Genomic DNA, 17159 nt, shown 5'->3' with positions numbered 1-17159 from the left:
TGAACAGTGTACACTGTAACAAAGCGAACAATTAATCTGCAGAGTTTACAGAAAAATGGTTTTGTATCCTGCACAATATTTTTTTTTTCCTAAGTCCACATCCTCAGGCTTTTCCCATACAGAATTCACCAACCGTTCACTAATGAGCACCGGCTGAAACTGGGAACATTAAAAGCTTTTCTAACTACAAAAGAGTTATATATAGATTGATAATAATGTTCCTGTTCTTTCAACATCTAGCTTAGTCAAACTAGTATTCAACCAACACGAACTTTGATATAACTACTCTAGGACCATTTTTAAAAATACAAACATTTAGGGGGAAATAACTGGATTTTATCATTATTGTATATACTCATGTATAAGTCTAAAAATTTTAGTCAAAAAATCAACCCAACAAATCTAGGTTGACATCCACAGATCAATGGAAGTACCATACCTTAACTCACATTTAAAAAAAGGATCCATTCCTTTCTCTGATTAGAGTGGGAAAAGGCAGCAGCTTAGTCCATCTCAGGAGAACCTAAAAGAAGTAACTATCTCCTCTATTCTCTCTGCTGTAGTGCCACTTCTGGCCTTTTTGAATGCCTGGAGCACCAGAAGAGTAGAGGGAGTCAATGTTTCTTTTAGATTCTCCCAGGAAGGACTAAACTCTCTCCTTTCACCACTCTACTCAGAAGAAGAGATAGTTCCTTTTTTATATAAAAGATATGTGTGTAGCTGTGTGAGAGAATTAATACTGTACCTTAACTCTTGCCTTTATAGCTTTTTGACATGTGCACATTTTCTTAGCCCCACCTGGATGTGGTCAGCTCCTCTACACATTGCATAGCCACCATTTACCACAGTTCTATAGAATCATAGAGTTGGAAGAGACCACAAGGGCCATTCAGTCCAACCCCGTCCTGCAGGAACTCACAATCAAAGCATGACGCTCAGATGGCCATTCAGCCTCTGTTTAAAGACCTCTAAGGAAGGAGACTCCACTACACTCCAAGGAAGGAGCGTGTTCCACTGTCAACAGCCCTTACTGTCAGGAAGTTCCTCCTAATGGTGAGGTGAAATCTATTTTCCTGTAGCTTGCATCCATTGCTCTGGGTCCTACTCTCTGGAGCAGCAGAAAACACCCACCTAGCCTTTAAGGCAAGGACAGTTATCTCTACCAGAATTTTGTAAATTCATTTCATTATTTTCCTTTGCTTCATATTTTACCTCCTTTGTTACATGCCTGTAAATTTTACCCCCAACTAATCCACAGGTCATATCAAAATCCTTAATTCTGGCCCCAAAACCTGCCCTCAATTTATACATGATATCAACTTATGCATGAGTATATACAATATGTCCCTGTCTATAAAAATAAAATAACATTGTATTAAAACCGTTTTTAGGAAAATAGGGACTAAAGCTACACCATCCTAGAGTACATCACTTCAAAATCCTTAGAGTAATGGGATTAGGAGCAACATATTCCCTCCATCAGCTTACTGTCATCACCATTTGCTTATCCATCTCACTGACTTACATTGGCATCACTGTTAACCATCCCTGGTGTCAATTACATCCCGTTTTTAACCATGACTGTCAAAACTACTCTTAGTCAATATTACACTTAACAATGACCAATGGTTAAGAGTTAGCCAGAAGAGTGATGATTGGCAACTGTGCCAGTGCAAATGATTATACTTCACTGATTATTGGTATTGTGCTTTGGCTTATTAAACTGGCATACTGCATTATGCTTATTCCACTGCATTATGCTTATTCCACTGACATAATACATTATTTTTTTTCCTTTAAGTGCAATGGTCTTGAAGGATAATTTTTAATAGGTGGTTTATTTACTTCATAACATTAAGACCATTCATGTCAGTTTTCCAGAACAGTGACTCTGGTTCCTCATTATATACAATATAGGCTACATATATGGCTACATAAAGGGAAAAGGCTCAAACAGTTGAAGCAGAGAGAAAAAGAAGCAAAAAGGAAAGATATAATTTAACAAATATGAGGAAATCTATTATCCCCTAACAACAGTTTCGTGAATAGCCCCAGTTAAGAAAATAATTTTCACAGTTTGCACTTGTTGTATTTATTTTTCCTCTGTTTACAAATCGCACTGTTTACAAGTTAGCCATCTCTCAGCGAAAGTGTGTATGTATATCTCTCTGTGTGTTTATATATATTTCACTAAGGATAATGCTTTATACATCTAAAGAAGTAGATTATAACCATAAAAGCTATAAAGCACAACAAACCTGTCAATTGTTAAGGTACCACCGAATTAAACATTTTATCATATTAATTTGCATAGAAATACTATACAGTAGTTGGATAAAGGAATGGCTGTTTCTGTTGCAATAGCCTAACCTAGACATCCACTGAAAATTGTTTTCAAGAAAAGGCTGACTTTAAAACCAATTTTTCTAAGAGGAAATAATTCTCTTGTCACAATCTTGAATTAATAAAAATGTGAACTGGCTCATGATCACATATGCCCTCAACAATTAATCAATACCATCATACACTCAGATAATCATAATATGGATTTTGTTTGAAGGAAAGAATAGCTGTCCCACAGCTTATCTGAAGTGATTCTATAGAAAAGCAAAATCACATCTAAAGAGGCATGCTCTCAAGTGAGAGCATCTGGGATTAACATCAGCATAGAAAAAAATACTATTTGCTCTTTTGTAGGAATACCTACTTTCTTATAGCTTTAGGGCATCAGATCTGATTTTCCCAACAAAGCCATTTAAAAGGACAGCTGTCTAATGTTAGGCGACAGTACAGTTCTTTGAAAGCTATGAAAAGCCTGATGTGTTGCAATTCTATATTATGCATTTCATCCTAAGTTTCTTACATCACTTTTGAAGCTTTGCATTTGTTGGGTATTTTATTTTGAAGTTCCAGATTGTTTTTCTTTACTTAACTTTTATGCCATATTAAAAATATTTTACACCTTTATTTGTGTACATACAGTAACAACAACACAAATTAAATCCATTTCTATTGCAGGTTGTAACACAAACAAGTGTGAAAAAGTAAAAAGGTGGTAAATATAGGTATACCACAGATACAAAAGCATCCAAAATTGAAGCTCCTTTTTACAAAGCCATTTTACACCTGTCCAGTCACTCATTTTCCTCCTTTAGCTGGAGGTGTTTTGTTTTGCTTTTAGCAGCATTGCCATTGTGAGAATGGTGAAGGAAGACTGGAGAAACAGACTTTCAATGATGGATTGTTTGCAGGGGACAAGACAATAAACAAAACGTGAGCTGTTGCTCTAGTTAAACCTACTGTAACAGTAGGTACCTACTTACAACAGGCAAGGCAAACAGCAGCTGCCTCCTTACTGAGCATGTGTCAACAGCAAAATAGAGAGAAAAGAGGACAGCAGATAGGCCTGCCTAACCAAATACTCTCATTAGGTTAAAAATGAAGAGATCTATAGGTTTGGCCACAATCATAAAAACAGTGGAGGCTGGCCATGCATGGATATATCTTGGAAGAAACCTTCAAGTGGTCTCTAGGACACTGTCAATTTAGGACAGGCATACTTTTGGAAGAAAATGAATGTGTGAGAAAATCAACTCCCACCAGCCACCTGTCTTTAGCTTTTCTTTGGACTCAATATTGAATAAATGAATACAAGTCAAGCTACAATCAAAGTTAAAAATTAAATCTAAAATCTGCATGTAAGCAACACCACCACTGGTACTAACTACAATTCCACAATGCCAGTAGTTTAAACATCCTGAAGGAATCAGATCCTGTAATTCAGACACTAAACAGAGTCAGGCATGGTTTGTACCTGGAAAAGAGAACACTAGGGAATATTGGGAGCTGTAAGTTATATAGAAGGGAAGGCAATGATAAATCTTTGAGTGTTTCAGCTAAGAAAACACATGAAATTCATGGGGATTGCCATATGTTGACAGGTAACTTGATGGCATATACTATTACAATTCCACAATACTGTATGTATATATGTATGTATTGAATTCTTCATAACTGTTCATCAGACAAGGTGGTAAAAAAAACTTAAGGAGTAAAGAAACAAGAAAAAAAAATTATAATTGTAGCTATAGGGATTATGCCCTGCAGTCTGATTCAAACTGTAATTAATATTTTAATGTGACCATCATACAAAGCAAATGTAATTGTGAAGTCTAGAATGGTAAAACTGGTTATGTTAGTTCTCAGTGCTTCCTTTGTTTCTGATTTTAAAGCTAAATGTACGGGAAGTATATGGTACCGAACAGTCCAATAAAAATAATTTCCATGTTAAGCTAGGAAATCTCTGCCACGACACCATTTCTGACTTTTTTGAATGCCTTGGTGATAAAACAGAGGCAGTAATATCCTGTTCAGCTAGCCAGCCTTTCTCTGACATTGTTTTCCTTTGCTTCATCGTTTAGATCCTTTGTTACATGCCTCTAAGATTTATCCTTGATTTATCTACGTGCCATATCAAAACCCATAATTTTGGCCACAAAACTTCCCTCGATTTATACATTAGGTCGACTTATAGTTAGGTATGTACTTTATATGCACTCAAAAAACTTGACAAGTGATTCAGAAGGAAGATTGTTTTTTTCACTTCTGAGTAAGAAAGTTCTGCAAGATCAGAAGATAAGGACTTAAAACAACTAAAATAAAGTCACTGACCTTAATCTTCATAGTAGATCACAACTACAGCCTACATACCTAATCTGACTCTGGCTTATGGCTGATTTCTTTACATAAGGAAGTAGCAGTTTAAACATGAGGCTGAGTGACTCTCACATTTACACTGGGGAACAGTCTACCCATCTCTTAAATGTATCTCACCATCCCCGTTCTCACTGGTAGTACCAGCATTCTAGAAGAGCTAGAGAAAGCAGTCCTGCTACTGGTACTGCTGTTGACCACTTTCCTTGGCTGGGGAAGAGGAGGTAGGATAAAGGTAATGCTCTAGAACAGGAATCCTCAAATTTTCTATCCACAGTGCCCTCTTTCTATCAAACTTTCTATCCCTAGTAAAATAGCAAAATAGCAGTAAACTGCAGCCAAGGCAGTTAAAATGGTGACAAACTGCATTATTTCGACAGTGTAGATGTATATTTGGTCTACTTCCTCATATGCAAACTGTAACTCTTAATTGTTTTAATCAAAATTCCTAATTTTTCCATTTAAAAAAAATGTTCTGAGGTGCCCTGACACCCATCATAGTCGTTAACAAAGGAACTCAGTGAAATTATTGTGATGACTAATAATCCTGTTCCTTATTTTTGACAATAAGGTGTTATTTTTTATTTATTAGAGTACTTATACCCCACCCTTCAGCCTAAAAGCTATCAGAGCGGCTTACAATTATTATTTTTAATTAGACGATTCCCTGCCCTCAAGCTTACCATCTAAAAAGACATGACACAAAAGGAGAATGGAATAGTGGTGGGGAAGGGGATCAGGTTCAGCACTTCTTCTCTCCCTCTGAGGCCTGGACCAAGGCAGATGGACTGGAGGGAGGGCTCATCTTCATCAACATCAGACTTAGAGCGGGGAGGGTGCATTATGACCCCTCTACAAAATAACTTAAGTCGTGAATGTGATTATGGTTAAACACAAATGCTTGAAATTGGAAGGACACAACTGCATTTTCTGTTTTGATATCTATAGTACAACTCACAATATATTTGAGAGGCAAGTTGTAACATGCTAAAGATAGAGGTTTTAAAATGAGACCCTTCATTACTCATAAACCAGTGGTGTAAACACTATAATGTTACTCAAAAAGGCAGTTATCAGCTCCTCAGTTCAATAAAAGCATACTAAACTCATAGACTTTTTCCCACACAAAAGATCTCCAGGTTACACTAGCTTACCTCAAGGTCGCATTTGTATTCTGTCCCATCCAAGAGCGTCACTTGAGCTGTCCTGGTTCTCTTAGGAGCTTTTTGAAGCACTCTCTCAGTTTTGATTTCACCAGTCTGTACCTCTTTGGTCTCCCTCTTCCCTTCCTCTGCTTCTTGCTTCTCTTCTTTTATTTCTGAAACAATGTCTTTACTTTCTTCTTTAGCTGGCTGTGCAAGAAAGTGTACATTAAAACACATTAATGTTATATCTACAGAACGTTACACCTAATGAAATGAAATGTAATTTGATGCACTACAACATTTACTGTATATACTCATGTATGGGTCTAGAAATTTAGGTCAAAAATTGACCCAAAAAAACTGCGTCGACTTATCCACAGGTCAATGTAAGTACTGTATCTTAACTCTATTTAAAAGAAGGAACCATCCACTGGTGAAAAGTAAAAGTATAATCTATCCTGGAAGAACCAACCCCCATTACTCATTCATCCATCCAGCCTTAAGAGTGAGCACAAAGAGTTATGTCTGCTGGAATTTTGTAAGTTCTTTGACATTGTTTTGTTTTGCTTCATCCTTTAGTCCTTGACTTATCCACGGGTCATATCAAAATTCATAATTTTGACCCCCAAACCTGCCCTAGGATTATTATTAATTAGCACCTAGCTGCTAAATTTGGGCTAAACTAATATCCCCTTATGAATCAACAAAATGTATAAAACCCAGTACAAACTGCTTAGCTCACTAATCTTTTTGATTGTTAATTACGGCAATTTTGACATTTTGAGATCTACCGTATATATACGACTGCAAGTCGGCCTCATGTATAAGTCGAGAGCAGATTTCAGGGCAAAATTTATGGATTTGGATATAAGTCAATGGTAAAACCTAGGGGCAAATAACAAAGGATGTAAAGGATGAAGGAAAAGAAAATGATGCCAAAGCACGCTGCTATTTTTCCCACCCAGACATTCAAAAAGGTCAGAAGAAGCACTGTAAGGGAAAGAGTACAAGGGTTTGATGCTTCATTTAGGTTCTCCTGGGGTGAACTTAGCTCTCACATTTTGACACATCACTTAAAGAAGGGGATGGTTCCTTTGTTATAAGAGTTAAGGTACATTAACCCATGGATAAGTCGATTTAGGTTTTTTGGACTGATTTTTTGACTCTAGACTTATACATGAGTATATACAGTAGCTTTAATTTCTGTGAGTCAGGTTTTATGGATTATTTGTTGTTGTTGTTCTTGTTCTGTGTCTTCTAGTCATTTCCAATGTATGATGATTCTAAGGCAAATCTAACATGGGGTTTTCTTGGCAAGATTTCCTTAGAGAGGGGTTTGCCTTTGCCTTCCTCTGAGTCTAAGAGAGTGTAACTTGACCAATGTACTTGTAACCTTGTACTTGCCCAACGTACTAATGCTACCCAGTAGAGCAGACCACCAGGCCCCTACCAGATCTAACTATTCATTAACAGTAGGATTGGTAAATATCAATTATTAAAAAAAACATATTTTTAAAAATCTAAAACAGCTTTCAAAATGTTCTTAAACAAGCGATAAAAAATAAACTACTGTGGGTCAAAGATATTATCATGATTATTAATAACATAATGTCTGATTATATTTTATGAATATCTTAACAGTTTATACAGTTGGGAGATAACTACAGTATCAGTCCTATCCTGCATGTGATGTAGATAAAGTTGCATTCTCTCTCTCTCTCTCTCTCTCTCTCTCTCTCACACACACACACACACACACACGCACAGCCTTGTCTCTAAAATGTAGACAGAGGTCCTTCTCCAGTTGCAATACCCTAAGTTTGGGTAAAATAGCTAGATAGAAGTATTCCACAATGGACTGATTTAGATAATGAAATATATGCCTACAACTATTTAGATATGCTAAGTTCTGTATATTCAGATGCAGAGCCTTTGCTTCCATTTCACTCCTCCCTGTGTAAATGTGAGCCTGTTTTCTATCACATCCCAACTAGAAACTACAATTTAAGGCTTCTAAGTAAGATGAAGCTAAGGTTCAGTGTTGTTTCCAAAACCTGATTGTTTTGGTTAATTGCAACTTCTTGGCTCCTTAGCCCGGTTGTGCAAAGTGGAGGCAGAAGAGCTACATACACATTCCCTGCTTATTCAACCAGGATCTGACTGTTTGAACAAAGTTATTGGTTATTGCCCATTGGCGAGTCCATTGGAGGTTGAAAAAAAAACTTACATTCTAAACTTAGAAAACAAACACAGTATTATAGTTTTTAGAAAAATTCTGCAAAAATTGAGCATTCTTTTTACTAATCTGTCCAATCATTAAAATCCATCTTTCTTACTAGCAGAAGTACACAACTTTCCATGGGCTTGAATGGGTCTTAGTCTGATACAAGGAAGATTTCCAGCAAAATTGCATGGCTGATAGTGTTGGATAGCTTGTATTTACCCTATCTGAATGACAGCATGTTCACTGGAACCAAGTGCACACTTTTGCAGCCTTTACCGTACAGCCTTGCTATCCATGGGGGATCGGTTCCGACCCCCTTGGTGGACAGCAAAAAACACGGGACCTAAGTCCCATTCTTTTCAAGGGGCACGCCCGCCCGCTCACGCCCACTGAAAAAGCCAGGGCTTGCCACTGGCAGAAATTCAAACTGTGGATGGCAGTTTGGTGTGGTCATGCTGTAGTATACAACCCACAATCCAAGTCTCTATGTTTTGTGGTCCTGGAGCTATGGCTGTGACACACACATTCTCTTTTTATATTGCAGAATTTAGATAGGATTGGGCCACAATCTATAGCCTATGGATAATATCTCACTACATTGTTAAAGTGCTATTATTCAACTTTAAATGCTATAGCTGCCTCTTGTGGAAACTTGCGATTTACAGTTTAGGGAGAGGCTTTTAGAATTCTCAGCCAGAGAGCTCTTAGACCTCACTAAACTACAAGCCCCAGAATCCCAAAGAAGGCAGCCACAGTAGTTAACAGGGAATAATAGTGTTATAACAGTGTAGTGTGTTACTGATATTTATCAAAAGTTGCCCCTTGGTTCCCATACAGAAAGATAGAGCATTAAATAAATAAATAAAGTTACATTTCCTCCAGTTTACAAAAGCTTGCCTGCTCACTATTTGAGAGACAAGGTGAGTGACTATTCACAAGAAATATTATTTCTCTATCTGCATTTCTTATTTTCATATTTCATTGTAAGGACTTTCAGTATCATCACTTTGAACATTTGAGAACAGCAGGATAAGAGCATCAGGATCATACATGAGTCACAGCAACAGCCAGAATATGCCTCATTACCAACAACAAGTGATTGACAATGTGCAAACAAAATGTGCAAGTAGGCCATAGAAACCTACAGGGTGACCTTGGGGGAATCACACACTCTCAATCCAAGAAAACCCTGTGATAGGCTTACCTTAGGGTCACCATAAGTTGAAAACAACTTGAAGGCAACACAACAACAACGAGCAGTAGCAAACTGCAACATACCACTGAAGCCACTGTAATAATGCTAGGTCTTAAGTTTTCATTCATCTTTTTTCTTTCTACAATGTACCTTAGTACTCACATAGTGTTTGTCATCATCTGCTTTAGCTTCTTGTAGATTCTCAGTAGTATCCTCTAATTTTTCCTTAGGCTGAGCTCTCTCTTCTGGAAGATGAGATTCCTCTGCTGTCTGTTCTTCTGATGCTGGTACTTGTTTTGCCTTAGTTTCATCTTTGGGTTCTTCTAAGCTGTATGATTTTTGTTTCTTAAGCCATGGGGGGATGAAACGAGAAATACTTTTCCCTCCTGAGCTCCTTGGATTACTTTGGCTAGCTGGAGTTTGAGGAGTTGGAGTAGCTTCTTCAGTTTCAGATGTCTTTCCTTTTTGACATTCAGGTGCATCCCCAGCATTTTCCTTTTCGGCATTTGTTTCCAGATTCTCAGGTCCCTTCATTTCTGCTTCTGAACCAACCTCTGTATTCATGGTTGCAGGATGCACTAGAAACATTATATATACATATAATTGGCTTTAGCACATTTAAAAAACTTCTTTTATTTTAGATAACAGTCAAACTGTTTCACCCCACAAACTGTCTCAGATTGTATCAACCGCTGAAGCTTGAATAAATGTTCAATATACTGAAACTTTTAATTAGAAGGAAGATGACTTGTTAACAGAATCCATTCAGTTCTGCTATTCCTTAAGATTCTTGGAAAAACCTAATTTAAAGCTGACAAAATATTTTACAAATTCAAGCAGCTAACCCCACACCAGCAAACACGTCAAATTCCTAAACAGCAATATAAAATCAGTATGATTCGGTTTCTCAAATGACAATCAACACCCAAATGTAATGCTTTCCCAAAATATCACTGGCCTCTTACAGACTGCCAAAATAAAGCTGCTTCAGGTCTCTTTGGAGGTATGCTATTTAAATGATGCATGAGTCCTAAGAGTCCGGAGGTCGCGCCAAAGCCACACTCCATTCTTAAGCACTGGAGTGCAGCTTTGGTGCAGCTTCCAGATTCTTAGGGTGCATGCGTCATTTAAACAGCATACCTCCAAAGAGACCCGAAGCAGCTTTATTTTGGCAGTCTGTAACAGGCCACTGTTTCATACTCCCATTTGGACCACATCAAAATAGCTTTTTAATCTCAACACTATATTACTTCTCTTAGATCCCATACAGACTGGCCAAAATAAAGCTGCTTCGGGTCACTTTTGATGTATGCTCTTTAAATGCTGAATGTGTCTTAAGAGGCTGGAAACCACACCAAAGTCACACTCCAGTCCTAAGGACTAAAGCGCAGCTTTGGCGCAGTTTCTGGCCTCATAAGATGCAGTGTGTCATTTAAACAACATATCTCCAAAGTGATCTTAAGCAGCTTTACTTTGGCCTGTCTATACTGGCCCTTAGTCTGCAACCTTAGAACAATTTCTCTGAGAATTAGACCCACTTAATTCAACAGGCCTTGTGTTAACTCTTAAGTCTAGAAGATAGGCATTTGTTGATTTGAATTCTATTGCTGCACTACACCATTGTAACTACAGTGGATAGTGCACAATTCTGGTGTAACTGTAGAAGGAGAACACAGTAGCAGCAGCCAGGATACAAGTAATGCAGTGAAAAACATAGTCTGTTCAGTGCCTGCAGATTTTGTCTGCCCTCACCACCACTGTAAAACTTTGAAAACAGTGTAGTTTACCAACACAAGTCTGTCTGCTGTCTTGAACATTTCCTGTCAATATTTGCAACAGATTTCTGTAATTATCTAAGAGCATATTGTTAGTAACTGAATCTATCATTAATGCAAATGGAAGATGCATTCCATAAGCTATTTTTTCAGAAAGCTGTAAGAAAAGCATGTTAGAATTTTTAAATGTACCTGTTGCATACTCAACACCTGCAGTGATGTGATATTAAAATATTGTTGAACTGCACACAGCAAGGTATAGATTAATGTTCCATACGTTTTGAGTAAAATACATGTCCCCCGACTGTTTCTCATCTACTGAAACTACTTGAAAATATTCTTGAAGTTTGGATTCCTTAGTACAGTTCTATACATTTATTCTTAAATAACCATGTGAAATACACAGCATCATTCTTTGAGATATCAGACGTGGACACAATGACACATCTTAGTTACATCTCATTTGACTTACTGTAACGTACTCTACACAGGGCTGACTTGTTTGGAAATGTTTGGAAACTGGTCCAAAGAACTTCAGCCAGATTGTTAACTGGAGCTGGATAAAAGGAACAGTTCCACTGGTTGCACATTTGTTTCTGGGCACAATTCAAATATAAGTGATGACCTATAAACTCAATACGGCCCAGACCCATGTTATCTGAACATCCCTATTCTCCCTTATGAGCCTGCCCATGTTTTGAGATCTGCTGGGGAAGCAATCTTCCATCAGGACTAGCCTGGAAGAAGGAAGAGCCCTCCCTCCAATCCATCTGCCTTGGTCCAGGCCTCACAAGGAGCGAAGAACCACTGGACCTCATCCCCTTTCCCTCCACCACTCCCTTTTCCTTTTGTTTCATGTCTTTTAGATTGTAAGCCTGAGGGCAGGGAACTGTCTGATTAAAAACAATGGCGGGATACAAACGGCCATATAGTACGTCTTCTATACGTACTAGGGTTAGGAAGGGGCGGTGCTTCCGCACCCCCCTAGCCCTAATACGTATAGAATACGTACAACATGGCGGCGCCCCTTCCACATGGGGGCCGCCATGTTTACGTACTGGACGCATAGCGTCCAGACGTGTCGCGGTGCCTATGACGTCGCGAATGCGCCAGCGGCGCCTTGCAACGTCATAAAGGCGCCACAAAAAGAAGCTCCGAAATGGAGCTTCTTTTTTGCTCCGCGCGGGAGCCGCGCGGTTTGGCTGCTGCGGCTCCCGCGCGGAGCAAATCGCGCCGGCGGGAGACCGCCACAAAGCGCCGGTCTGTATCCCGCCAATAATTGTAAGCCGCCCTGAGAGCCATTAGGGCTGAAGGGTGGGATATAAATGCCTAAATAAATAAATAAATAAATAAGCAATGCTTTCTCACAGATGCATCTGGCGGGAACAGAGAAGAGGCCCTTCTCAGCAGCTAATTCCAGATGCTGGAATTCCCTTCCCAGAGAAGCTGAACTGACACCCTCCTTAATAACTTTCTGTAAGCAGGTAAACCCTTTTTGCTGACCAGCTCGGGAAATAACGAAAACAGAAACTGAGAGCTGGGTTATAAAATTGACAACTTTATTTAATTTGACCTATTAACTTTATTTCTTCAAGAGCTGCAAAACACGGGGTGGAGGGGTGGGACCATGTGCAGGAACAGCTGGCGGATGGTCTACTACCAGACCAAATCCACAGCATCCCCTGGACAAAACATCTTAGCCCCAAGGGCAATACAGAAGTGGGTTGCCTGCAGCTGGCCCAGAGCTCTCCCTGCCACAACTGAGCTCTCCTCCCCAATGCGACCAAAGCATGCAGACTCTCGGCGGTTTCAGAGCCAGTGCTTCAGAGAAGAGAGAAAACAGGGGTGAGCAGGTCTTAAATAGCCTTTCTCTCCACCCCTGCTTCCCTTCAAACGGTCGTGGTTCGCACTGTTTATTTCTGAACCTGCTGGTCTCTCTCCTGAGAGGCCAACAAAGGCTGCTCCTCAGATCACAAGATTGGGGCAGAAGTATTATTTCAGCAGGCCCTTGAGAACAGATTTTTTTAGGGCAGGGAAAAACCTGGTATAATGTGCTGGAACTTTATTTGTTGTTGTTTTTAGTGGGTTAATCAATCAATTAATTAATTAATTAATTTCACTTATATCCACCTTCTTCCTAAAATGAAGACCCAAAGCGACTTAAAATATTTTTAAATGAACTTCCGGTCAGTGAACAGAGGCATGTGGAGGCTGCTGGCGGGAGCTCTGCCAAAAAACCTCTCGTTCCGTGGCTAAAACCTGAGCTATTGCCATCTAGCTTGGGGTCAAACCTCCCTGTAAAAAAAAAAGGGGGGGAGGGGGTTCAAGTGGAACCTCACAGAGGCTCATTGCCTGCTTTTCGGGGTTTCTCCTCTCTGTGAGGCAGTGGGTAGGCACCAGGGAGAACTCAACAGAAGCGGAGGGAATTGAGAGAGACGAACTGCAGATGAAAAGCCCTTGGCTACATGCGCCTTCGCTGGCTTATTTTAAATAAGAAGACAGACAAGTTGTGAAACATCTTACTAGTGCGCTGCCAACCTATTTTTTCAACTTAGTTATTACCTGCGTTATAACTAATATACAAGATAAAATACAACCTTCATTTATCACATATTAAGATTAAGACGAGACCCACACTCCCACCTGCAGAGGTGTTAAACACGGTCATTAGAAGGAAGAGGCTATCAGCTGTTTGCAATCAGTCAACGGGGAGAAGAGAGTGGGATTCTACCCTTGTTCTAATTCAGGCTAATCACCAAGCCCTGTTACAGTCTAGCAAAACCAAAAAGTATATACAAAACAGTCTTGAGAGGAAAAAAAAATAAAGACTTGAGAATAGAGAGACACCAGCTGTAAAAGCGGTTAATAAGTGGAAAGCGAAAGCAGAAGCTAGACGGAGTAAAGAAGGAGAGTGGGGGCGATGATAAAGACAGCTGAGACAGAGCTGAAAAGAAGGATCGAAGGAAGAGAGTAGTGAAGGAAAAATTGGGAGAGTGAAAAGCAAACCTCAGAAAGGAAATAGAGAACTGAAACGACAAGCTGTGACAAAAATAAGGAGAGTGGAAACGAAGAGATGAAAGGAGTGTAAAAATTAAGCAACAGAAGCAAAGTGGAGAAGGAAAGAAGAAGAGGAAAAGATTAAGAAGAAATACAGAGGAACAAAAAGAGAGCCAAAGTGAACACTAGAACTACTGCAGCCAAAACAACGCAACCGAATAGAAGAAATTCCCTAGAACAAACCTCAATAAAGACTGTCAGCACAGATGGAAAAAATGGAAGAGACATGGAAAAGAATTGCAGGCAAGAGATCAAGGACCTAAGGAGAGCCCTAAAACAGGATGTAAAATCAGAATTGAAGACAGAGGAATTAAAAAGGAATTAAACAATCTTTGGAGGAGGTGGTTAAAGAAATGAGTCAAGTTACTACAAGGATTGATAAATTGGGGGGAAAAAATCTCAAGGCCTATAAGAAAAATCTACTTTAATTCTTCAGCAACAGGAATCACAATTAGATGCTAAAGCATTAGATGATTTAAGGCAAAGAGAAAATTCACTGAACGTAAGAGGATTAAAAGAAATAAAGAATGAAGACCTTTATGAATATCTTGTGCCAGCACTAGCTGACTTTATGGAAATTCCCTATCAAGATTGTATTAAAGAGGTAAACAAAACTTTCAGAATTAAAGCCTGTTACAGACTGCCAAAATAAAGCTGCTTGGGTCTCTTTGGAGGTATGCTATTTAAATGATCATGGTCCTAAGAGTCCGGAGGTCGCCGCCAAAGCCACACTCCATCCTAAGCACACCGGTAGTGCAGCTTTAGTGCAGCTTCTAGATTCTTAGGATGCTATGCTTTAAACAGCATACCTCCAAAGAGACCCGAAGCAGCTTTATTTTGGCAGTCTGTAACAGGCCTATCTCTCAAAATGCAAAAGAGAAGAGCCTGCCCAGGGATATCATTATTTCCTTTGTGAGAAAAAAGATAAGAGACGAACTATTATTCGTAAGTTATGAAAGCCCACTGGAAATAGAAGGCTGTGAGATAAAAATTTTCACAGATATCCCTAAACGAATTCTTCAAAAAAGAGGGAATTACAGATTTATAACAACGAACCTTAATAAATACAAAATACTCTACAAATGGGGAAACTGGAAGGAATATCAGTGAAATGGAACCAGAACTGGTTCAAATTGAACACGGTACAAATAGCGAAAGACTTTTGGCTAAAATATGGCAAAAAGATAGAGAATGGATCTGGAAGAAAAAATAATGATGACACTAATAAAGATAATGAGCAAAATTGGAATAAAAAGAGCTATAGAGAACCACGAATTCAGCTAAGTGACAATGAAGAAGATGAACAAGACAGGACAGGACAACAATTTGAGTGGAGAAGAGGAAGTCAAAGATGACAATAAAGATAAACTGCTAGAAGAGGAAAATCTATTAGAAGTGGAGAAAAAGGTAACTATAAAGAGTCTAGAAGGGGAGGTTAAGACCAATAAGTGAAAAAAGAAGGAACACTAATAAATTCAACACAAGGTAAAATATGTACATTTTATCATGGAATATAAAAGGAGCAAATTCACAGGTTAGAATCATAGAATCGTAGAGTTGGAAGAGACCACTAGGGCCATCCAGTCCAACCCCCTACCATGCAGGAAATCACAATCAAAGCATCCCCGACAGATGGTCATTCAGCCTCTGTTTAAAGACCTCCAAGGAAGGAGACTCTATCACCCTCCGAGGGAGTGCATTCCACTGTCGAACAGCCCTTACTGTCAGGAAGTTCCTCCTAATGTTGAGGTGGAATCTCTTCTCCTGTAGCTTGCATCCATTGCTCCAGGTTCTGTTCTCTGGAGCAGCAGAAAATAAGCTTGCTCCCTCCTCAACATGACATTCCTTCAAATATTTAAACAGGGCTATCATATCTCCTCTTAACCTTCTTTTCTCCAGGCTAAACATCCCCAGCTCCCTGAGTCGTTCCTCATAGGACATGGTTTCCAGATCTTTCACCATTTTAGTCACCCTCCTCTGGACACGCTCCAGTTTCTCAGTGTCCTCTTTGAATTGTGGTGCCCAGAACTGGACACAATATTCCAAGTGGGGCCTGACCAAAGCACAATCCAGTGGCACTATTACTTCTCTTGATTTAGACACTATACTTTTATTGGTGCAGCCTAAAATTGCATTGGCCTTTTTAGCTGCCGCATCGCACTGTTGACTAATGTTCAGCTTGTGGTCTACTTGGACTCCTAGATCCCTTTCACACATATAAGTCTCATTCAGCCAGGTGTCCCCCATCCTATATCTGTGCATTTCATTTTTCTGCCCTAAGTGCAGTACCTTACATTTCTCCATGTTGAATTTCATTTTGTTAGCTTTGGCCCAGCTTTCTAGTTTATTCAGGTCATTTTGAATGTTGATCCTGTCCTCTGGGGTATTAGCTACTCCTCCTAATTTGGTGTCATCTGCAAATTTGATAAGTATGCTCCCAATTCTGTCATCCAGGTCATTGATAAAGATGTTGAATAACACTGGGCCCAGGACAGAGCCTTGTGGGATCCCACTGGTCACTTCTCTCCAGGATGAAAAGGAGCCATTGTTGAGCACCCTTTGGGTTTGGCCGATCAACCAGTTACAAATTCATGTAACAGCTACCTTATCTAGCCCACCTTTTACAAGCTTGTTTGCAAGAATGTCATGGGAAACCCTGTCAAAGGTATTACTGAAATCAAGATATACTATATCCACAGCATTCCCTTCATCTACCAAGCTAGTAATTTTATCAAAGAAAGAGATTAGATTTGTCTGGCATGACTTGTTTCTCTGAAACCCATGTTGACTTTTTGTGATTATGGCATTGCTTTCTAGATGTTCACAGACACTCTTTTTAATGATCTGCTCCAGAATCTTTCCTGGTATAGATGTCAGACTCTTTCTTCCCCTTTTTGAAGATGGGGACGTTTTCCCTCCTTGAGTCTGCTGGGATTTCTCCTGTTTTCCAGGAGTTTTCCAATATGATTGCCAATGGCTTCGATAATACATTTGCCAGTCCTTTTAGTACCCTTGGATGTAATTCATCTGGTCCTGGAGACTTAAATTCA

General features: G+C 39.3%; 1 protein-coding gene across 13 annotated transcripts in view; it reads right to left on the bottom strand.

The window, feature by feature from the left end:
- EPB41L2 (erythrocyte membrane protein band 4.1 like 2) overlaps positions 1–17159 on the bottom strand; it is a 121464-nt gene that overhangs the window by 91282 nt on the left and 13023 nt on the right. For all 13 annotated transcript variants that reach the window (XM_042443465.1, XM_042443472.1, XM_042443542.1 and 10 more), the window contains 2 exons: positions 9440–9855; positions 5868–6065 (listed from right to left, as the gene is read on the bottom strand). In XM_042443465.1, coding sequence (XP_042299399.1) covers positions 5868–6065; positions 9440–9855 — 614 coding nt within the window. Of the gene's footprint in view, positions 1–5867; positions 6066–9439; positions 9856–17159 lie in introns of those variants that run through there.

Source organism: Sceloporus undulatus, chromosome 1 (assembly GCF_019175285.1).
Source record: "Sceloporus undulatus isolate JIND9_A2432 ecotype Alabama chromosome 1, SceUnd_v1.1, whole genome shotgun sequence".
NCBI classification, from domain to species: domain Eukaryota; kingdom Metazoa; phylum Chordata; class Lepidosauria; order Squamata; family Phrynosomatidae; genus Sceloporus; species Sceloporus undulatus.
The sequence above is the reverse complement of the archived record's forward strand: the minus strand, read 5'-3'. Positions and strand labels throughout refer to the sequence as shown.